Source organism: Colletes gigas, unplaced genomic scaffold (assembly GCF_013123115.1).
Source record: "Colletes gigas isolate AHSC1104 unplaced genomic scaffold, ASM1312311v1 Colletes_gigas_Sc00012, whole genome shotgun sequence".
NCBI lineage: Eukaryota > Metazoa > Arthropoda > Insecta > Hymenoptera > Colletidae > Colletes > Colletes gigas.
Genome location: NW_025106641.1, coordinates 4,188,802 through 4,210,314, shown reverse-complemented (window position 1 = coordinate 4,210,314; position 21,513 = coordinate 4,188,802). Strand labels below are relative to the sequence as shown.

Here is a 21,513-nt window from a genome sequence, read left to right as displayed (position 1 = left end):
AAAGAACGAGTATTCTAATTTTCTTATTTAAACTACGGAACAGGAACGTTCAACGTCGTGTTTGTTTATTTAACAATACGTTGGGCCCCCGGTTGTACTTCTGTTACTTCAGATGTTACACTGGCAATTCTCCAGTGTTTTCGGATCCAATTCTTTGTTATAGAGGCGTTAACTAGTCACACGTCTGTTTAGAGAAACTTGTTTCTCTATGACAATTGTGTATCCTTCCATTGTAATTTCAAATATTCGTAGAAATTGACAAAGTGCCAAGTAAAAGATCTCAACTTTTGCGTAACTCCACGAAGTTAAATTCAACCTATTAATTACAAACATTTGCTGTTATTTTCGCGGGAAAACGAAAATATTTGAAATTCAATACACCCATTGCGCGTGCAATGTTTAAAAAAAGATTTTATTCGTTCTAGAAAGAAGAGGCGATAACTCGAACAGATATTTCTGTAGTCTGCCAAATCGAAGGCTATAAATCACGTAAACAGACCCAAATCTATTCACGTCGCTCTAAGTAGTAATAAGGGAAGACAAACTATTAGAAATACATTTGTTCGATGATATATTGCTATTTAATTGGTCGCTTATATATAATACTTTATTGTACTTTCTTTAGAAAACTTTGATACCTCGTTATTATATAAAGATGGAACGAATAAAAAATTTACACGGGGGAAAGTGAATGAATCAGGTTACATTTTAATGTTAGATAATAAATTTGAAACTGTATGAATGTACATTTTTTATTAACCTTTATGGACTTATTTATTTATGCTTTGGCACTCTGCTTCGTCCTGGTCTTCGTTTTAAATTTCTCTCTCTTTCAACGCGAATGACCTGTCGGCCTGATGCTCGCGATACTGTTGCTCGAAGGACGATGCGAATTAGGTTAAATAAAATCCTATTTTGATACGCTTTCATCGGAATAACCTCGTCAATTCACTGCTACTACTCTCGCGAAGATGTGTATGCTAGAAAATAGAAAAATTGAAATTTTCATTAAAGATTCCAAAGAAATTAGTCCCACGTTCTACAGCTATTGATTTTATGCAAGCTATTAACAACACGGTGAACAAATGGAATTCAAGGCACTATTGCTGGAAATTTTAAGACATAGCTTACATTTCGATTATATTTAAAAAAATATTACCTACATAAAAACAGAGTAAACAACAAAACTTTGATAATAATGTCTGTGGTATTTTTTCAAAAATAGGTATAGAAAGTTAACCAGAACTTACGTTTACGAGATAAGAGCTCAAAGGGTTAAACATGTATGCTTGCTAAAGTCCACAAGAGCCTATCATAATTCGTTTACAACTACCACCCACGCGCTCGCCTATACCCAACCCGATTACTTTATTTACATCAACTGACGTCCGTACGCTACCAATATGAAAGTCCTTCACTTCTGCGTCTTTTACGTCAATTTTCACGTAATTAATAACTCGGATACAAAACTTTCCAAGCAAACAAGTGCTTAAACTTTTCGATGAAAAAAAGTGTTTCAAATCGTTCTGAAAAAATTATTTTTAGTTGCAGGGATCAATTACAAACATTTTTGGTCAATAGACATACCCATGAAATCCTACGCGTTTTCGAGAAAAAAATTCAATAGATGGAGAAATTTTTCTTCGAAAAAAAAATTTTCAAATCGTTTTAAAAAAATTATTTTCCATTGTGGGGGTCAATTACAATCATTTTTTGTGAATACACATACCCACGAAATTCTACGCGTTTTCGAGAAAAAAATTCAGTAGTTGGAGAAATTTTTTGGCGAAAAAAGAATTTTCAAATCGTTGTAAAAAAATTATTTTCCATTGCGGGGGTCAATTGCAATCATTTTTGGTGAACACACATACCCCCGAAATCCTACGTACTTTCGAGAAAAAAATTCAAGTAGGTGTTGAAATTTTTCGGCGAAAAAAATTTTTTCAAAGCTTTCTAAACAAATTATTTTCGATTGCAAGGGTCAATTACAATCATTTTTGCTCAAATATGATAAATAAGCATCGGATCGATTCGATCGGTAGCGTCTGGTTAGATCTCTGTAATCGCTATACCGACGGCCGTGAAAAGTAAACGTCAGTCGAGTCGTGCGACTTGACGATCGAAACTTGACGCACGAATCTCCGCGCTCCTCCGACGGTCTGGTAGGTAACACTGCTTCGGAGTGTCATCGTGTAGATAGTGTCAAAAATTATGGTACGAGTTTAGTTTTCAGTATCAGTATTCAGAAACTGTTACTTAAACACGTGCAATAAACGAGAATGAATTGCTTCGTTTAATAGAAAGCGTCTAAATTCGACCAACGTGATTCAAGTTGAAAGACCAAGACTGCACATGCTACGGACTAGAGTTGTCATTCCGGGACAGTAAACAGAACGACGTTTCGTTCTTCGATTACCCGAACGTTTAAAATGTCCGTGACTGAGGAAAGAATTCAAGAATTAAATAGACGCTTTCTGGAGTTTATGAACAAAGGTGAGAATGTAGAATCAGCTACGAAAGAAATTTACGAGGATCTCCTCGATGAAGTGGTAATGGGATTTGTTTTCGACGTACATCGAACTACAAAAACTGGTAGTTCGGATGTTGAGGAGGGTATACCTGACGACGAATCGTATGCTATTGTAGGTAAGTGAATCGAATTAATTTTCTTAAAAGTATTAACCAACCGGTTTACATTACTCAGGTTATGTTTGTTTATTATTTTTTGCATCGCGAATAAAAGATCATCGTGTATGCAAAATGGTTTGCAAGCTGAATGGAGTCTCTTGCAAAATTTAGCTAACTAAACTCTATCATAGATTCTCCAGGATTGGATGTATTTGGTCAACACCCTGTAAAAAAATCTCAAGAATGCAACTGTCCAAATTGTGACAGAGGAGTGGCAGCATGTCGTTTTGCAACTCACTTAGAGAAGTGCATGGGTATGGGACGAAACAGTTCACGAATTGCATCAAGACGTATAGCAAATAACTCAAAAGATCTTAGCAACTTCAGTGGTGTAATAAGTGATGATGATGATGATGTTGATTGGAGTTTAAATAACGATAAACGTAAACGCAGAAAAGACCGTAATGGTATTAAAAGAACAAAACAGCAAAAAAATAATCAAAGAAACGGAGAAAGCATGAATGAACACATTCATAGCAGCAATGAAAATTCTCCATCAAATTATGAAAATATGTCTTTAGAAGACAAACGAATTCTGTTAACTCAGATTTGTGGAGTAGTGTCTGAACATACTAAAAAGTTATGTACAAGATCCATGCGATGCCCACAACACACAGAGGATCAAAGGAAGGAAATGAGAGCAAATTTAGAATCTGGAAATAACACACAAACTGGTCAAGATAATCTACATGTAGATGTAGATACCTATGAAGAAGGAGATGGACAGAATTTGAGAGAAGCTTTGGCGCGTTGGGATCGTGAAGGATCAAGTCATTCGAGTCCAGCAGATTCAACATCTACCACATCCACATCTTCAATAAGTAGAAAACGGGAAACAAAGACTAAAGGGAAAGGCAAAGGGTCCAAACGCGACCGTGGATCCCCCATTTCGCAAGGCGATTAAAATAGTGTATTTAATTTATTTTTTAGTAATATAAACTTTCTAACAGGGAAAATTATGTAATAATAATGTTCCTATGCATTGTACAAAGCTTCAAAAATACACTGTTCAAGGCAAAATGCAATTGCAAAAATGATACCCCTTTCCACTTGATTTTAAATTACTATGAAACAAACTAAATTAAACATTTATTGTTTTTATAATACATCAAATTTTAATAATTTTTTGAAAGAGTTTATAACGTGTTTAGTACGACGAGGTTCTTCCTTCTCTTCGTAGATGGCGCTGCGTTCGAAACCGTTCGACTTTAGCTTATAGGTTCTATCGAATAGTTCATGGTTATAGGTGCCATTTTTTATTAGTCCTTAGATAATACAAGCTGGTGTATCTAATTATAAATAAATAGTGAAAGACTTATTAAGCCAAAATTTACGAAATAAAAATGTTAAACGTACAGATAAGCACTGCTTCTGGAGTAAAACAGTACCTTACTGTTGATACAGCACTTAAAGTTTGTGAATTACGAAATCAAATTGAAGAACTAACGGTAAGTGTAACGATAAGACTGTTGAATTTAAACTCAAAATGCTTAGTTCAATTAACGAGACTAATATAAGTAATCTCATTTACAGAATTTTTCGCAAGAAAATTTTTATATTGTACAAAATGGTAAACTTGTGGATGGAAATGATACTTGCTATCCAGGTTATGTTTCCGTTGTTCCACGATTGTTTGGCGGAAAAGGAGGTTTTGGTTCCATGCTACGTGCAATTGGTGCACAAATCGAGAAAACTACAAATCGCGAAGCTTGCAGGGACTTAAGCGGGCGTAGACTTCGTGATATTAACGAGGAAAAAAGGTTAAAAGTCTGGATTGAAAAACAGGGGAAACGGGAAGAGGAAGCAGCAGAACGCAAGAAAAAGAAATTACAAAGGCTTTGTGCAGAACCTAAACATGAATTTAAGGATCCAAATTATGATCTTGAGAGATCAGTTTTAACAGAAAGGGTTGGTGATGCGGTCGAGGAGGGTTTAAAAATTGCTTGTACATCCGGAACGAAAAGGAAACATAATGAAGAATTTAAACCAAATAAGAAAAAAACATTGTTAGATTTTGATATCGATTCTGATGAATTGGGCAGTTCTGATGACAGCGAGGAAGATGAAACGAAATCTAAAACAGTGGATCAAGAAGAACAAATATCAAATGACAGTGGACATTCCAGTGATGAGAGCAGGACAGCCCATAAAGATACTAACAGAATTGAAAGTGAATGTTCGGAAACAAGTTCTGACAATCAAAGTAGTGACCAAGTTTTGAGTAATGCGGATGAAAAAAAGAAAGACTGTGTTGCAGAAGATAGTGAATTTTCAGAATCAAATTCACCAAAACCTACTGATGAAGACCTTAAAGTACCTACATAAGAAGTATTATAATATATACTCCATAAGTTTTTATAATTTTGACATTAAATTTTTACATTAAATATTAATTCTATTAATGTATAAATCTAGTTCTTATATTACAAAGGTATTATTGTAAAAGCACTGGTAAAATAAAATAGATGCAGTTACTGTTCTATTTTATATTTAATAACAAATATAATAATTCGATCCAAAACCGTCTTGGTATATTTTAAAACCTCCATGCAGTTAATTCATTACTGAGTTTTACACCCAGTGCAAACAAGACTATCGATGCAATAAATGGCGTCAAAAAGTCATTTACGAATAATTCTTCGTACTTGTATCGATGTATCCATCTATGAAAATCTTTTATATATTTGGAACCAATCAGATATAAACAATCATTTCGTGCGTATTTTTCTTGAATTTGTGTGTGTACCATACGGGCTAAAGTACCCAGGCAAATGTATCGACAGCGTGATTTTTTTTGCGCGAAACAAGCTGGAAATAATATATTTGAAAACTAGAGAAAATCTGTAAATAAATCTCACATTCTTACAGATTTTGTTCCCTTTGATGGATGATATATCGCTCGACGTAGACGATGATGTACAAGTATCGTACTCCACGGCCATTTTTAACTTCTCCGCGGAGTACAAATTTAGCGTGAAAAATTTTCACATTTCTCTTAGATCGTAATGTTCACAAATTTGTGTAGAAACAAAACCAAAGAATGTCGAAACCCGATATTCGTTTGTTCATTATAAAATTCTTGCGTTAAAATAATCCTGAATCAAAAATTACATGAATCGAACCGCATCTACGAATCAAGCGCGATGTAAAGTTTACCTTCATTTTACTGATTTATATCGCAACTGTGACTAAGAAATACACTTGATAGATGCGAAAATTATGGCATTTCAGATAGCAATCGAATAAATAAGCCAGAAAATTGTGAAAACGTACATTCGAATTCTTTAAGCGTAGAACAATTTTCAGGTTGAATTCGAGTTACTTCTATTTAATCGTATCATATGCTGGCAATATAAATCCATAAATAGGTATACAAAAACAACCGTGCTGACCATTTTAGAGTTTCACTTATGTCTTTTTACCGATGACGTGCGAGAGCGCGCGCTCGACAGTTTAAATTGGACGAAGTCGAAAAACCTTAGTTCAATTCGAACTCGAAGACAGAAAAGTCAGGAAGACGAAAATGCTGATAAATTAAAAAACATAGGAAAGAAGGAAATCATAGGCGGATTACTCATTGTCAGTCGAAACAGGCTTAAATAGTGGGGGAACCAGTTGGCCCTGACTCCGGTCACTCTATCATCGATACTCTCAGTCGGCATCCTGATCTTCGGCACAACGGTTGCAATCCTTACTGGCGCATCAAATTAACATACATCGCATCTGCATCTGCATCAAAAGCCATTCATAACAAAAGTTACATTCTTTTCCTCGACGATCAATTATCCTCTTCGCGGTCAACAACGCGGCGAAAATGGTCAAATCGTTTGTCCTAGGTGCTCTTCTTCAAGTATTGCTACTTAGTTCTGTCAATGCCCGTAAGTAAAACTGACTGTATCATCGATATTGTTTAGATCGGCGTGCTTTATCGCGATAACAATTTTCACGCCCGCTAGTTTCAAAATATAAAAGTTGACAGTGATATACGCAACGTCGTAGAGCAGTGTTTCACAAAGCACGTATAATCGATGTTTTCTTAGCTTGGGACAGAATTACGAAACGACGGAAATAACCAGCCGCTGTATCGAAGCAATCATCTTAAAAAAATACGACGCGAATTTCCAATAAAATATGCAATGGCGTTTACGAGAGTTTCATATTTATTTTCAAGGTTGTCACGCGAGATGCTCAACCAGACAATAATTAAAGTTATTATTGTGCTTCCATAGGATGATGTTTTCTCGTTACAGAAAATCAAGTAACGCCAAATTGTTTAACACCCGATGGCGTGAATGGCGTGTGCATCGGAATACGACAGTGTCCACCGTTGCTGAATATACTTCAGATGCAACCACTTCAAGAAGAAGCGATCAATTTTCTGAGACAGTCACAGTGCGGCTTCGACGGCAATACTCCTCGAGTCTGTTGCCTAATTCAATATCCAAACGTTCCATCGCGAGATCAACTTTACCCTCCGAACAATCAGAATCCAAATCTGGATCCCGTGCAGCCGGATAGCGATAACAACAATGACGCAAACGTGCAGTACAATCTATCCGATAATCCTCTGCTTCCCACCGATTGCGGTAAAGATTTGTCTCAGAGAATTTTCGGCGGGGAACGCACGGAGCTCGACGAATTCCCTTGGATGGCGCTCCTGGAATACCTGAAACGTAAGTGTACCGAGATCAAACTCGTCGATACGTATCGTGGGAGAATGAAATATCATTAATCGTATACAATCGTGTCTGTTTTAGCAAACGGCAAATCTACAGCTTGCGGAGGAGTCCTCATCAGTCGTCGTTACGTTTTAACCGCGGCCCACTGTGTCAAGGGCAAGGATTTACCAACGACATGGCGATTGGAAAGCGTTCGCTTGGGGGAGTACAACACCGAAACCGACCCCGATTGCGTACAAGACGGGGAGACCACCATGATCTGCTCGGACGATCCGATCACGGTCGGGATAGAAGAGCAAATCGCCCACGAGAATTACGGACCGCTATCGAGGGACCAGAAATACGACATTGCCCTCTTGAGATTGACTCGTGACGTCGCGTTCACCAATTACATCAAACCTATATGCTTGCCGCAGAGCGCCACATTCGGGCAAAAGTTGTTCGTTGCTGGTTGGGGTAAGACGGAGAACAGCTCAGCGTCGGACGTGAAGCTGAAGCTTTCGTTGCCCCTTGCCGACGAGGGAGTATGCAGACAGACTTACGACAATGCTAGAGTGTCGCTTGGTTACGGACAGATTTGCGCCGGTGGACAGAAGGGAAAGGACTCTTGTCGAGGTGATTCCGGTGGACCTCTGATGTCTCTCGAACGGAGCCGCGACGGCGTTGGAAGATGGTCCGTCGTCGGTGTCGTTTCGTTCGGTCCGTCTCCTTGCGGCATGCCTGGATGGCCTGGTGTCTATACTAAAGTAATAGACTTCTTACCCTGGATACTCAATAAAATGAGACCTTAAACTCTGGTCCGCAATTGGGTTATCGCTTCTCCCAGTTTACAGCGGAAGTCGAGTATTCTCACAGTAATCGTCAGCTTTGTAACGTAAAGAGGAGGCAATCTTGATTCAATCACGACGCATGTATAGAATATACTCCATGCATTTTCAAATGCCGTAACAATAATTGCAATAAAGAGTAGATTGTTTCCTTAAGCTTTAATTTTTCGTTTTTACAATATGTTCCTTGCTGAACGCGTCGATGAATACAAATTGTATTGCGTTTCATTAATCGAAGAAAAAATGTTTTCCGTCTGCAACGATGATGTCATTACGCTATATCTGCATTGTACGAATTGCTATATCGTTATCAGTTTCAAAGGTTATCGTTGTCACAGGTCACAGAGAAAATCATGTAAATCGTGTACATATTTATATTTTCGCATACGCGTACGTTTAGACAGTTTTACAATGATTCTGTGCTCTGTGTGTTTATTGTAACGACTGAGGTACGCTAGATTAAAAAAAAAAAAATCCAGTTATGATATAATCATTCGTTATCGTCTAGTGTGAATCGTATTGTCTCTGTACGGCGTAAAATGTGTTTGTCGTTGTAATTGGGAATCCCTGAGTCACTTTAATAGACCGTACAGGCACAATGGCAAGAACGGCATTCTTGGAAACAAACAACTGAAATATAGATGTAAGGTAACAAAGAGAAAAATATCGTCTTTCCTTTCGTCGGTTTTCCGGGGAAACACTGTAACTAGTTTGTCGAAAAAAATCAAATCGAGCATCGGTCGTGATTTAAAGCCATGCATTCTTATTAGTCAAGTGGATTTTCCTCGTATGCCCCTTCTACCTCAACCACTTTTCTTTTCAATTTAAAGACTCACGAAACTCAGCAGATGGCAGCAGTTAGTACATCGGAGACGATCGCGCGTGTTCGTCCTCCGCGAAAGTAGCAAATAAACACTTTTCAAAACTGGTTTGTCCGCTTCGACGACGATTTGAAAAATTACATGCGAGCTAAGTACACGACGCTACCGATTCTGAAAACACTGAAACTTCATTTTTTTTATCGGCGATACCAGAAACATCGACGAGAGAAACAATCGCGTGTGATTCCTCGCGATCTTACGAGAACATACATACAATATCGTCCGTATTACGGTGCGAAAGAAACGACCCTTTGAATCAATTTCGAAAAACGGGAAAACATGTTCGATACAAACGTGATTCGTTACGTTCTGTTGTCTGTACTTGTGATTCTGCACGAGACCACTGCGCGTGAGTAAAAAATTTTGTAAACACGTAATCGAAAATTTCGCGGGCAAACGAAAAAAACCGTCCACCAATTTGACGGCGAACATTTTGAGCCGTTAACACCGTGAAATCGTTGATTCTGAATTCACCCGCGTACCTCTAATTTTTGTACTGCGTTTAATCAATTTTAAGTATAAGTTTTGGTGCTCGCAAAATATCGTTTTTTCTTTGATCGATATAAGCTAATGTATACGCAATTCAAGAGAGAACTCGCTTCCAGAACATAGATAAATATTTTTCTTCTTATCGCACTATGGCATTCGAATTTTAAAAAATCACTGTTTGTATACACCAGCTTCCCGAGATTAAAATGTCACAGATTCTTTATATCGGTGTGACCTTATCGCAGCGATACCTAATATTAGTCGCACGGTACATGTATTTTGTTTGTGACTAATCCAACATCAACATTACGACTTCGCGTCGTAAATAGCGGTAACATCGAAATAATGTCTCTCTACAAATTTAAATACGAACGACTCGACGAATGATGAAATATCGTCTGAAAATGTGGCTTCTTTTTTTCCAGAAGAAAAGTGCTTCACGCCGGAGAACAAACCCGGCGAATGCGTTAATATATACAGTTGTCGACAAGTGATAAAAATTTTCGAACAACAAAAACCCCTGTCGAGAGATGTGCTGAACTATTTGAACAGCTTGCAGTGCGGCTTCGAGGGCAAAAATCCCAAAGTGTGCTGCGAGCAACAGGTAAGCGTACTTGTGCCTCTGATTTAGTTGAACTTTTTAAAAGAACGATTGTAAATCCAGGTAACTGTTACGGAAAACCCAACTCCGTTCATCGAAGTCACCGACCCACCCGACGTTTCAAATCATCCGAATCTACGGCTGCTGAACGAAGACGTATGCGGACCGGCAACGATACCGAAAATCATTGGCGGTAACAAGACTGGCGTATTTGATTTCCCGTGGATGGCGTTAATTGCTTACGACACCGGCAGACAGATCCCGGAATTCCGATGCGGAGGATCGCTGATCAACAAACGATATGTACTTACCGCTGCTCATTGCGTTACATCGTTACCCAACAGTACGTAAATCGTATCCAGCCGATAATAAGAAAACAAACGTTGTTAAGATTGCAATAGACGTCATGTTATTTGCCTCGATGTTACTTTTAGGCCTCACGTTGATCGGAGTACGGATCGGTGAGCACGATCTGACCACGGAACGCGACTGCGACAGAGACGAGAATGGCCTCGAGATCGCCTGCGCCGAGAGATACCAAGATTTTGGTTTGGAGAGCGTCCACTTTCATCCGGAATATTCGAGAACGAAATTGCAAAACGACGTTGCTCTCCTTCGGTTGAACGGAGACGCTGATTTCAGGCCCGAGAACGTGCGACCAATTTGCATGCCGATCGGACCAATCGCTACCTTCAATCAAAAAAAAGTAAACGCGGTTTTCTCATGAATAAATATATCTTTCTTCTATTCTTGTTCTTATGGTTGATATTGTTTATTTCCATTTACGATCGACAGGTAACGGTGACTGGTTGGGGTGCGACGGAACTTGGACCACGTAGTCAAACGTTGCTGCAAGTAAAATTAACGCCAATTAATACCACGGAATGCGCGAAAACGTACAGCGGAAAGGCACAAATCTGGTACAAACAGATCTGCGCGGGTGGTAAGAAAGGCATGGACTCTTGCATGGGAGACAGCGGTGGGCCGCTTCAAGCTCCAATAGCGTACAACAGTAATGTGAAATACGTTCAGTACGGGATCGTTAGCTTCGGACTTAAGGAATGTGGCACGGATGGAGTACCCGGAGTTTACACCAAGCTTGAATATTACATGGACTGGATTCTAAATACTATTAGGCCGTAAAGTAACATATTCTATTAATAAAATGTTAATACTGCATTTATAGAGCTAAGGACTTGACATATTTTTTAAATACGAGCAACAAATCAAATTTCAAGCCACGTTTATTATATATCAAAGCATTTGGGCGTACATGATCGCATGTATTGATCGCATCGTATAATGCGACATTTTCTCGTTCTAAATTTTTATAACAATGTTACAATAAATCATCGTAGATTGAATTTCTATTTTAGTACACGTGATGCGATGTCTGGTTAGAAAACTTACCGGTAACGTATGAAACAATTTTTCCCACGGGTGGCCGTACACCCTGTATATCAGCATTGACTAAAATTTACAATTACGTACCCGATCACTATCCCTCTGTATCGTGCTCGTCGCTTTGGAATTTATGTTCATTACGATCGTCTTTGGAAACACTTGCGTTATTATGTAACGTATCGTTTTCACTTTGATCCTCGATTAGTTCCGCCGTCTCGTTTATAGAAACTTTTAATTGGCCACGATCGCCTTTCTTCTTAGAAAATGAACTTTGAGATTTAGTCAGAGACTTGTCAGAAGCATGCGATCTAGATGTATCCGATGACTTCGACGATTGACTCGTGGACACGAGCGTTCCAGAAGAACTAATCAATGATCCAGAATCTGGCCTGGAAATGTTTTCATAATCGATGTACGAATCTATGCTACATGATTTTTGACAAGGTTGCTTTTTCTTTTTCTTCCGTTGCGAAAATTTCCGGCCATCGTTCTGTCGCGTCTTTATGAAGGACTGATAAGTCTAGAAAAGCATTATCATAAATTCTCCATTTCTTGGTGTTCATTCGGATGAGAATAAGTTTTATTCACCTGAGAGTGACGTTCGAATAGAGTTGGTATTTGAGTCACGCGATCCAACATCATCTCCATCTGCAATCGATGACGCTCCGCTTGTTCGAGCGCTTCATCGCGACGCAGAGAAGTCCGAATATCGAGATCTCTCTCATGTTCGTGTCTTATAAGTTAATTTTACTATAGTATTTTATGTTGATAAAGTTAACCACGTAGCAATTTTATTTCAAAATAGTCGTACCTTGCTGCGGACCTCAAAGCTCTCCACACCGGATTTCGCCCAATCATAGATTCTCTCATTCTTATCGCTTGCTCTCGCCGTTTCGCCTCCATTTTCTCTCTTATTTCACGTTCTAATTTTTCTCTACAACATCAATATCAGAATGCTTGTTTTCTGCCTTCAAATTGTACATAAGGCATATGATCGCTGAAATTATAAACAGTTTTGCGGTACCGAGACATTTGGCATCTTAAAATTGCTGCTAAATTATTTCCTCGCAGTGGTAAAAGTGACATCGCTGATCTACACCTTTCTAATGGCATTGATGTATTATTCGACAGTTGCGAGGAGTTTTTACTCTCATTACTTTCATTACAATTCTTGCCTGTACTCTGTAAACGCGTGCACGCGGACTTGACGCGTTCTCGTCTTGCCATTGACGGAGGTAAAGAAGAAGACTTCATTAATTCCGCTGCCCTTACTCTTTTCTGCAGTTGTCTGGAAATTACTGTCAATTCTCGTTAATCATTTTTACATTGATCAATTTACAAACAATATTTTACATATTATATTGACCTGTAATATTCGTCTTCAAGCATACGGTCATATATGTCGGTACTAAAGAGATTCTTTGGTACAGGTTTAGCCTTGAATTTCATACACGCGCTAACGCTTTTGCTACGAATTTCCGGGCTAGACCTTGTTAAAGATCTCCAGGCTCGACGGTCACACTCGAGCCTAAAGGGGCGTACTTGAGACATCAAATTTAAGACGCTTTCTTCGCGGATCATACGACTCCTAAAAAAACAGGCACAAAAGAGTATACATACATGATTATGTGTCATGACAGAACCAATGTAAATATGTAAAATATAGATAAAAACGAACCGTTCTTCTTTCTCAGCTAATAATTTGTTATAAAGTGGAATTTTAGATGTAAGGGGAATTGGTCTTATATGACGTTTTCTATAAGAACTTTTTTTGTTATTAACGTTTTTGCATTCCAGTTCCTTTGTTTCAGCATGTGCCATGTACTTCTCCACTTCCTCCCTAGAATGTTTACCATGTAGGTTCTCTAATTATATTTTCAATTTATTAACGCAAGAAATGTATCTTCTATGTTACCTCAGAGTGAAACTGAATGGCTTAGGAACAGTAGGATGCCATTCCTTTGAGCTACTAGCTGGCAAGCTTCTTGTCTCCACACTCTCTGTATCACTTTCTATACTATCATAGCTCTTTGATTTATTCCATGTCCTCCAACTATTATCAGCCAAGTGTATTTTTTCATTACATATTGTCTTAGCTTCCTTGTCTTTTTGCTTACATCTAGACGCATGGAAACAAAATTAGAATCTAAAACCAGTAAAACAAACTCACCTGTACTTAAATATATACCTGTTTGTTAATAGATCTTGATCTTCTACAAGTCCAATAAATTTACCAGAAGGGAAAAGCATAGGACTGGTTGTTCTGGATTCTACAAAATAACACTTTTTGCCATTTAATTTCAAGTTATTGATATCATTTCTGCTTTTGGTTTCTGACCGTTGATTGTACTTTGATACTGAAAATCTGGATACATTTCCATTATTACGATCATTGAGTGAGTTTTGTAAATTTTTTAATAATAACTTTTGTTTCCTCTTTAAATAATCTACTTTTTGTTTAAATTGTTCGTTTGTTAAATGATGGACTTGACCGTAATCTGGTATACTTCCCAGAAATTCTAGAAAGTTGTCGACTATTTCTCTAGGATTTGATATCTCCGAGTCACTGACAAATTGATCATCTGTTGCAAAATTTAATTTACATATCTTATCAGCATTATCGTTATTGTTACATTTTGTAACCATAGGACGTTCATAAGAAGGTGTTGGCTGTCTACTATAAGGATCCACTGGAACTTTTACACAGGAATTGTAAAAAGATGTGCCCCTGTGCTCTGTCATTGCCTACTAAAGTAATTGCATTATCAATTGTACATCCATAATTATAGACAACAGAATATTAAAGTCTTAGAAACATTCATCAGATTCAATTACACAGGAATATTATAATTACTCTCATCTTTCTTTTAAATAATTAATTGAATTTAAACACCCAGCTCAATATTGTAACGGTTTAAGAGGTATTATAAATCCCGCGCATTTAATTTCGATGCTCACCAATTGGATCAATATATTTTACAAAACAAATTCTCAAATTTCGATCATAACAACTTTTGTGTTCATTTTTACGTGTACGAGAAACGATTTTATATAATTCTTAAACAAATGAATATTAATACTTGCCTATATTCTTATTTTAACATTTACTTTAATCGTGCAGTATTAGCTGTTGCATTATTGGCGGAAAAATTTAAAAATAAAAGATTAATTCATTATTGTTAATTCATTGTTGTTCTACAATATATGTTTTTATTATATTTATCGAAATTACAACAAACTTCGTTTTAAACGTTCTTTGTTTTGAGACGCTTCAACCACAATGCAAAAGCAACTCTTAGAAAAGATCAATGTAACTTCGCCGATGTATTCGTCACCATGGTGAACAAGAAGAAACGTTACTAGCGACGAATTTTGCATAGCAAACAGCTAAAAATTATTAAAGCCGATATGACAGTAAAATAATTCAAATTTTTCTAGATAAACTCTATTTATTTTGAAACGAATAAATCATTACTCATAATGATTCAAATATAATCGATTACATGTTCGATGATCCTTTAAAATCTAAAATACATGATCATCTTTCTGATATGAATTAAATTTAATTCATAGTTAAGTCCTTATAAATTCGTTGATGTTAAAAGTCTTTTTCTCAAAGTATCCTATGTCAGTGATTTAACTATATCTGACATGCAATACCAAATCTTTAAAAATGGCGACCTTTGTAAATGCAATGACATGTTGTGGGATTTTAAGACCAATTTCACAACGATGTATAGGTTCTAATGCGACAACAATTATAACAAGACATAGATGCGCAGCTACGCAAAACAATGAGAATTACGATATTATTATAACCGGCGGTGGCATGGTTGGAACTACACTTGCGTGTGCAATAGGTTAGTATTTTCCTCTATTTTTAAATTATTGATAATTATTACAAAAGATTCTCGACGTGAATATTTATTTACATTTCGAAAATAGCAAACAATAGAAGACTTGAAAACAAGAGCATCCTTTTACTAGAAGGTGGCAAAAAACATGAATATAAACTGCAAGAACAATATTCCAATCGTGTAGTTGCTTTAAATCAACAGACACGTACTTTGCTTTCAAGTATAGGAGCTTGGCAACATATAGAAGCAACACGATGTTGCGCAGTTCGCAAGATGCAGGTACCATAAAAATTTAAAACAAGAACTAGGACCTAAATATAAAAAATATTTATAATGTTTTAGCTCTTATAATAATGTTATAATTGTTCCAATTAAAGTATAAGATCTTCAGTAGGTTTGGGATGCTTGTTCCAATGCCATGATCGAATTCAATGAAGATTATTTATCACAAGAAATTGCTTACATAGTTGAAAATGATTTATTACTACATGCTGTAGACAAACAATTGGCAGATAAAAACAATGTGAATGTAGTATATAACTCCAAAGTTGAAGCTATTAAATTGCCAAAACTACAAGGGGACGATGCAGAGATACAGTTACAAAATGGAAAAAAATATAGTACCAAATTATTGGTAAGTAACTAAAAAGTATAATGGTAATGTAATATATCAAACATTATGTAGTTTAGTCAATTACTGTAATCTGTAATAAGGCTTTCTATTTTGTTAGTTAAATTATCTAGACGTGCACCAATATTATATGAATATCTTTGTAATTCAACAACTAATTCACTCAGTTGCTGTTGATTATTATCATTCGTAGATGTTGTACTACAAAGTCTACTTAATTTAGAATTCCTGGCTTCGGTATTATTCGTACTATGTCTGGATGTAGTTTTTATGGTTGTATTTCGATTTCTTTTTTCGGTTACTAAGCGATAAATAGCTTTTATCAATTCCCGCGGTAAACGATTTTCACGGGGATCGTTAGGCCGTATATGAATAGCACAATGATGTGGTGGATGTAAGAGAAGTGCTCCATGCCTGCATGTTTTCATTAATCTTTTTGGAGCATGGTCCAAAAGTTTAGAAAATAACATACTCTCTAAGTGTGCTACTAGTTCTGCTCTGCGTACTAATCTGTCTAATCCCGCACATCTTCTGAGTTCTTGTATATCTGATACAGCAAGGCCCATCATTAAATTTGTCAGAATTACTGTAACCAAGATAACAAAACTTAAAAGCATTAAGTGAGCTGTACCAGAATATAATACTGGTGCATCGTCATCAAAAAATACATCTTCAAATTCTAATTCACCAGACAGCATTACAATTGTTTTCAACAAACCAACCAAAGGATTAGTAAATGATTTATAATTCTTATGTAATACACTAAATCCTAAAGAGAAACCTATTATGAGGCATATATAAGCACCAAGAAATTTGAAAAAATTAATTGACACTTGAGTAAACATTTGTATGTAAAGGCCGAACATTGGAAATCTCCCAACCACCATCATTAATTCTATCCAAATTAGTAAAATACCTAAAGCAGCTACATGATGTTGCCAATCACGGGTTGGCATAATTAATACTATACCCGATATTAAAATAACGCTCCATTGAAGCCAATTTTCCCATCTTTTGATATAACACCATATACCATGTGCTATTTGGAAAAATTCTTTGCTCGCGAGCGTTATAGTAAATATCAATACCGGCCAGAAAAGTATTTTGTTAAGTTTCTCAATGTTCCAAAAGTATGTGACTGCAATGTATGCTGTAAAAAATGCAACAAAAATGGAATGAAATATCAAACTTAGTAAAAAAAATTTACGAATCCTTAACCACTTCAAATAGAGAAAACTCTCGCACAAAGGATGTTTCAATACATGTCTTTGCCCGACTTCCACAAGGCACAGCATTAAATCTGTCTCTCCCCTGCCACCAGGCACCAATGACCTAAAGTCCAATCTTAATTCACAATCAACATCACCCAATTCGTGGTCATGTAAAGATATAGCTTGGTCTAAACGTGAAATGAATCGCGGTAATATATCCGGTGTTCTGCGCACAATAAAACTTAATGCAGAAATTCCACCTTTTGTTCTAGCAGTAACATCTGCTCCATTTGATAATAACATCATCACTGTTGATGAACTTTCGTTCAACGCCGCAATGTGCAAGGGTGTATAGCCATATTTGTCTGCTTTGTTAATCAAAGCACCAACCTTTTAAAATAAAATAAAGTATACAGTTTTGAACAGTTACAGGATTTTAAGATAATTTTTTTAATCGGTATATGAACCTGTATTAAAATCTTGACCAGTTCTATTCCTCTAGTAGCTTTTGCAACTGCAGCATGCAATGGGGTACGGCCGTCATTATCCTCTATGTTCACTTTAGCACCATATTTTATGAGTATATCTAAAGTTTCTGCAGATTGAGACAAGGCTGCCAGGTGTAGGGGTGTTTGACCTCTTGCATTTTTTGACTCGCATGCGGCACCAGCGTCTAACAATAATTTTGTGCATTCTATGCTGCCTTCCTCTGCTGCTAAATGTAACGGAGTCGACCTCGTCGAACCAAATTGAACTCTTACATCTGCCCCATAATTTAATAATAATTTTGTACATGTAACCGAACCTAAACCCGCTGCTACATGCAATGGTGTTTCCGTATAAACCTGTTTAATTGTCGTTCATTGAAATATTAATGAAAAGTTGGATTATAAGTAAAGTGCTTTAAATATTTTAAGTAATATTCGTATGGAGATACCTGTGGATTATTAGGACAGGCACCTACTTGCAGTAAAGCTTCAACACAGTCGTCTGCATTACTTAAAACAGCATAGTACAAAGGGCTTTTGCCAAACAATCCAGCATTTACATCCGCTTGTGACTTTATTAAGCATTTAACACAAGCGATGTTTCCTCTAGCAGCAGCACAATGCAATGGTGTACATTTTTTATTAAAGTCCCACTCGCATGGATTTGCACCGTGCTTTAATAACTCTTCTAAAATTTTTACCGAGGCCGCACAAGCGGCCAAATGTAATGGTGTCCTATAACATAGAAAAATAGTTTCTCTGAAATGAAATTTTTTTATTATTTTACTTCATACCTGCCGTCGCTATCCCTTGCTGTAACTCTTGCATTTTTGTTCAATAAAGCTTTTACTATTTCTACATGGCCCATATAGCAAGCAATTAGAAGACAAGTATTTGGCCATCTCATAAAAAGCTGTAAAATAGTTGCATTTGCTGCTGCTTCATTTTCAATGGTTAATGCATTTTGTGAGCATCTATATTAAACGGAATTCGAATTATATTCGTTATAATTGCTTGATTGTTAATTCAATAATCATTTTACCCATTTACAAATGAAGGTGTAAAACTTTTCTCAATGTTCAATCTCGTTTCATCGTTATAATCGGTATTTAAAAATTCATTTAGGACTTTATGCAAAGTGTCACCATGAAGAGTGGGAATAACAGAAAGTGCATGTTCTCCTGCTGGAAGATTAGATAGTGCCAAAACAATCTCCTCTTTGCTCCATGGTAGCAGAGTTGTTATTTGTCTTTCTCTTATATGATAGGCAATAGACTCAGAGCTGTCTTCAGAACTTATACTACTTTCTTTCATATTTGTCATCCAAATATGCTCACAATCTTCCTAAAATTACTTATATTAAACAAAGAACGTTCAACCTCTTCTATCATACTTACTATATCATTAATAATGATGGAGGGTGTTGTTACTGTATTCGCTGTATTTAATTCATCTTGAGAAACGGGATTACTTAAACATCTATGTAGAAGAGATCTTTTCTTTAGATTTGACATCTTACTTCATTTCTTCTTGTTTTTTCAATAAATATTTAATGACCTAAATAATTGTATTAATCATGTTGTTTTCTGTATTTTAATGTATGTAAATTTATAGCTTTCTAATACTTGCATACTATGCACCATCTGCCTTCATCTTTAAGTTTAGAGTAAGACCACACATGTTCCTTGATGTTTATAAAACACAACTGGCATATATTTAGATTCCACTACTTGGTGGAAGTGTATAGCAAGAGGAAAGTTCCTATTACAAAATGTTTTCCTTATAGAATATTTCTTCTACTGCTTAGTAGTACTAATAGTTACTAACACTTTGTATAATTACTTCCAAGATAAATTACTTCTTTATCTAACTGATAATAACATCCTTTAAAGGTAACAATTATTTTTGTATCCTATTTTCTTGCCATGATGTCATTAATGTGCACAGTTGTATAGTATATTTTAAAGTTTATGAAATAAAAATATAGTAAGTCAAAGCCTTAAATTATAGATGTATTCTTGAATTATTTTCTTTTACTGAAATACAATAATATATACTTGACATGTGTACAACACTATGAAATTTAAATATTTAATGAGTATCAAAAGTGTAAGGAAAGTGTTATATATCGAAAGTAAATATTTCTTCTAAGACTGGGTTGTAAAGAAGTTTAAAAGTACATTCAGTACTTCCATTGAAACGCGGCACAGAACTGAAGTTATTTTCAGACGTATTGCTAGTCTCTCTTAATTTTTCCCCTTCCTCCAACAAAGTACCCCCATAACTTTATATTCAATTTCCCTTCAGTATAACGATACAATAAATTTGATTCGTATTATTCATCCGTATTAAAATATTTTCATCTTAATAAACGTTTATTATAGATAGGAGCAGATGGTACAAATTCATTAGTACGAAAGTCTATGGGTACTCAATATGTGAACTGGGATTACAATCAATTAGGTGTAGTTGCTACTCTCAAATTATCAGAAGTAAGAATTATATTATCGCAAAAGTACTGCATCTTTCCAAGTTATATTAATTACATTTTTGTTTCAGCCTACAGAAAATATTGTTGCATGGCAGAGATTTCTACCAACAGGACCAATAGCACTACTCCCAGTAATTTTTATATTTTTACAAATTAATGAAGATTAATTAAAAACTTATTACACTGATTCCAATTTTATTATAGTTAACAGATTCTCTTAGTTCTCTTGTATGGTCTCTGCCAACGGATGAGGCAAAAAAACTTTTAAAAGTTTCAGAAGAAGAATTTGTTGATAGTATAAACAATGCTTTATGGAAAATCTATCCAAAGGACGGTATGGTCGAAAGTGGTATGCAAGCACTTCGACAATTACTTGAAGGTTTATCTTTACAAACCGGCGTAATGAGACAATTACAACCGTCGATATCAGCTATTATAGAAGGATCACGGGCAGCTTTTCCTTTACAGTTTGGCCATTCGGTGTCCTATGTTCAAACAGGAACTGTGTTAGTAGGGTGAGTAAACAAATAACATTAAAAATACTTTAAATATATATTATGGTAAGTTTGTATTAATGTGACGTTTGCATTATATAATGTATAAGTAATTTTTACATAAAATATCCACCAATAATTGTATACGAAATCTTCAGAGATGCAGCACACAGAGTCCATCCAATGGCTGGTCAAGGTGTAAATTTAGGTTTCGGAGATATTACGATATTGGTTCAGCTACTTGCGGAAGCTGTTATAAATGGAGCGGTTTTAGGCGATATGATGTATCTAAAGAAATACGAAACTTTGAGACAACGATATAATGTTCCAACAATGTTTGCTATTGACATGTTACATAGGTTGTACAAAGGAACAGCGGCTCCTATTGTCTTAGTTAGAAGTTTAGGATTACAATTAACAAATGCTGTTCCAATGATAAAGGTAACATATATAACAATATAGATTACTAAAAGTATGCGATATTCATGATTTTATATTAATTAAACTAACGGGATTTATTTCAGAGAACTCTGATAGAACATGCTTCTGGTACAACAGTGAACCAATAATATTTTTACAATTCACACAAATATTTGTACATGTAATAATATAGTATGACTATTATTTTTGTAATAAAGATTTCGATAATGAATATTTATGATGTATAATTAAGTAATCTAGAATGTAAGTGTAAATATAATTTTATTATACTCTGTTTACATAGTTGTTGATTACAAACAGTTACAGTATTAAACATAAAAAATAAAAATAA

At 35.9% G+C, this 21,513-nt stretch overlaps 6 protein-coding genes across 7 annotated transcripts; 4 read left to right on the top strand and 2 right to left on the bottom strand.

Moving 5' to 3' along the window:
* The first annotated feature begins 2,120 nt into the window (after nucleotides 1-2,120).
* LOC122398803 (ataxin-7-like protein 3) lies at nucleotides 2,121-3,675 on the top strand. 2 transcript variants are annotated; one of them, XM_043399012.1, is made up of 3 exons: nucleotides 2,121-2,214; nucleotides 2,301-2,646; nucleotides 2,820-3,675. In XM_043399012.1, exons 2-3 carry the CDS (start codon nucleotides 2,430-2,432, stop codon nucleotides 3,590-3,592), a joined length of 990 nt encoding a protein of 329 aa, XP_043254947.1. In that variant the 5' UTR covers nucleotides 2,121-2,214; nucleotides 2,301-2,429; the 3' UTR covers nucleotides 3,593-3,675. The 2 variants fall into 2 exon arrangements, with proteins under 2 accessions (XP_043254947.1, XP_043254946.1); XM_043399011.1 differs by having other exon boundaries at nucleotides 2,132-2,646.
* Nucleotides 3,676-3,855: 180 nt separating this feature from the next.
* Nucleotides 3,856-5,013, top strand: LOC122398874 (replication stress response regulator SDE2). Its single transcript, XM_043399134.1, has 2 exons — nucleotides 3,856-4,136; nucleotides 4,222-5,013. Exons 1-2 carry the CDS (start codon nucleotides 4,032-4,034, stop codon nucleotides 5,011-5,013), a joined length of 897 nt encoding a protein of 298 aa, XP_043255069.1. The 5' UTR covers nucleotides 3,856-4,031.
* A 1,314-nt stretch (nucleotides 5,014-6,327) lies between these two features.
* LOC122398934 (melanization protease 1-like) lies at nucleotides 6,328-11,529 on the top strand. Its single transcript, XM_043399203.1, has 7 exons — nucleotides 6,328-6,566; nucleotides 6,939-7,361; nucleotides 7,446-8,144; nucleotides 9,990-10,168; nucleotides 10,229-10,508; nucleotides 10,600-10,871; nucleotides 10,961-11,529. The coding sequence occupies exons 1-7, from the start codon at nucleotides 6,503-6,505 to the stop codon at nucleotides 11,306-11,308; spliced, it is 2,265 nt and encodes a 754-aa protein (XP_043255138.1). The 5' UTR covers nucleotides 6,328-6,502; the 3' UTR covers nucleotides 11,309-11,529.
* A 127-nt stretch (nucleotides 11,530-11,656) lies between these two features.
* LOC122398872 (protein FAM161A) lies at nucleotides 11,657-14,969 on the bottom strand. Its single transcript, XM_043399132.1, has 8 exons — nucleotides 13,758-14,969; nucleotides 13,485-13,688; nucleotides 13,248-13,409; nucleotides 12,936-13,157; nucleotides 12,594-12,857; nucleotides 12,381-12,503; nucleotides 12,158-12,302; nucleotides 11,657-12,089 (listed from the first exon to the last, which is right to left on the bottom strand). Exons 1-8 carry the CDS (start codon nucleotides 14,309-14,311, stop codon nucleotides 11,664-11,666), a joined length of 2,100 nt encoding a protein of 699 aa, XP_043255067.1. The 5' UTR covers nucleotides 14,312-14,969; the 3' UTR covers nucleotides 11,657-11,663.
* A 116-nt stretch (nucleotides 14,970-15,085) lies between these two features.
* Nucleotides 15,086-21,413, top strand: LOC122398873 (ubiquinone biosynthesis monooxygenase COQ6, mitochondrial). Its single transcript, XM_043399133.1, has 8 exons — nucleotides 15,086-15,429; nucleotides 15,515-15,705; nucleotides 15,821-16,060; nucleotides 20,141-20,248; nucleotides 20,316-20,378; nucleotides 20,452-20,762; nucleotides 20,900-21,182; nucleotides 21,266-21,413. Exons 1-8 carry the CDS (start codon nucleotides 15,243-15,245, stop codon nucleotides 21,308-21,310), a joined length of 1,428 nt encoding a protein of 475 aa, XP_043255068.1. The 5' UTR covers nucleotides 15,086-15,242; the 3' UTR covers nucleotides 21,311-21,413.
* LOC122399208 (transient receptor potential channel pyrexia) lies at nucleotides 16,117-19,270 on the bottom strand. Its single transcript, XM_043399711.1, has 6 exons — nucleotides 19,154-19,270; nucleotides 18,799-19,100; nucleotides 18,551-18,730; nucleotides 18,206-18,491; nucleotides 17,736-18,113; nucleotides 16,117-17,658 (listed from the first exon to the last, which is right to left on the bottom strand). Exons 1-6 carry the CDS (start codon nucleotides 19,268-19,270, stop codon nucleotides 16,117-16,119), a joined length of 2,805 nt encoding a protein of 934 aa, XP_043255646.1.
* Nucleotides 21,414-21,513: the final 100 nt, after the last annotated feature.

What these genes read in the sequence shown, in the direction of transcription:
- LOC122398803 (XM_043399012.1), top strand. Translation starts at nt 2,430, where the DNA reads ATGTCCGTGACTGAGGAAAGAATTCAAGAATTAAATAGACGCTTTCTG. An exon ending in CGAATCGTATGCTATTGTAG is followed by an intron (nt 2,647 to 2,819) that starts GTAAGTGAATCG and finishes ACTCTATCATAG; the next exon opens with ATTCTCCAGGATTGGATGTA.
- LOC122398874 (XM_043399134.1), top strand. Translation starts at nt 4,032, where the DNA reads ATGTTAAACGTACAGATAAGCACTGCTTCTGGAGTAAAACAGTACCTT. An exon ending in ATCAAATTGAAGAACTAACG is followed by an intron (nt 4,137 to 4,221) that starts GTAAGTGTAACG and finishes TCTCATTTACAG; the next exon opens with AATTTTTCGCAAGAAAATTT.
- LOC122398934 (XM_043399203.1), top strand. Translation starts at nt 6,503, where the DNA reads ATGGTCAAATCGTTTGTCCTAGGTGCTCTTCTTCAAGTATTGCTACTT. An exon ending in GCTCCTGGAATACCTGAAAC is followed by an intron (nt 7,362 to 7,445) that starts GTAAGTGTACCG and finishes TGTCTGTTTTAG; the next exon opens with CAAACGGCAAATCTACAGCT. An exon ending in CGTTACATCGTTACCCAACA is followed by an intron (nt 10,509 to 10,599) that starts GTACGTAAATCG and finishes TGTTACTTTTAG; the next exon opens with GCCTCACGTTGATCGGAGTA.
- LOC122398872 (XM_043399132.1), bottom strand. Translation starts at nt 14,311, where the DNA reads ATGACAGAGCACAGGGGCACATCTTTTTACAATTCCTGTGTAAAAGTT. An exon ending in TTAAGATGCCAAATGTCTCG is followed by an intron (nt 12,504 to 12,593) that starts GTACCGCAAAAC and finishes TTGATGTTGTAG; the next exon opens with AGAAAAATTAGAACGTGAAA. An exon ending in TATTCGAACGTCACTCTCAG is followed by an intron (nt 12,090 to 12,157) that starts GTGAATAAAACT and finishes ATGCTTTTCTAG; the next exon opens with ACTTATCAGTCCTTCATAAA.
- LOC122398873 (XM_043399133.1), top strand. Translation starts at nt 15,243, where the DNA reads ATGGCGACCTTTGTAAATGCAATGACATGTTGTGGGATTTTAAGACCA. An exon ending in GCGCAGTTCGCAAGATGCAG is followed by an intron (nt 15,706 to 15,820) that starts GTACCATAAAAA and finishes GATCTTCAGTAG; the next exon opens with GTTTGGGATGCTTGTTCCAA. An exon ending in ATGCTGTTCCAATGATAAAG is followed by an intron (nt 21,183 to 21,265) that starts GTAACATATATA and finishes GATTTATTTCAG; the next exon opens with AGAACTCTGATAGAACATGC.
- LOC122399208 (XM_043399711.1), bottom strand. Translation starts at nt 19,270, where the DNA reads ATGTCAAATCTAAAGAAAAGATCTCTTCTACATAGATGTTTAAGTAAT. An exon ending in ACACCTTCATTTGTAAATGG is followed by an intron (nt 18,731 to 18,798) that starts GTAAAATGATTA and finishes CGTTTAATATAG; the next exon opens with ATGCTCACAAAATGCATTAA. An exon ending in CCTGTCCTAATAATCCACAG is followed by an intron (nt 18,114 to 18,205) that starts GTATCTCCATAC and finishes ACAATTAAACAG; the next exon opens with GTTTATACGGAAACACCATT.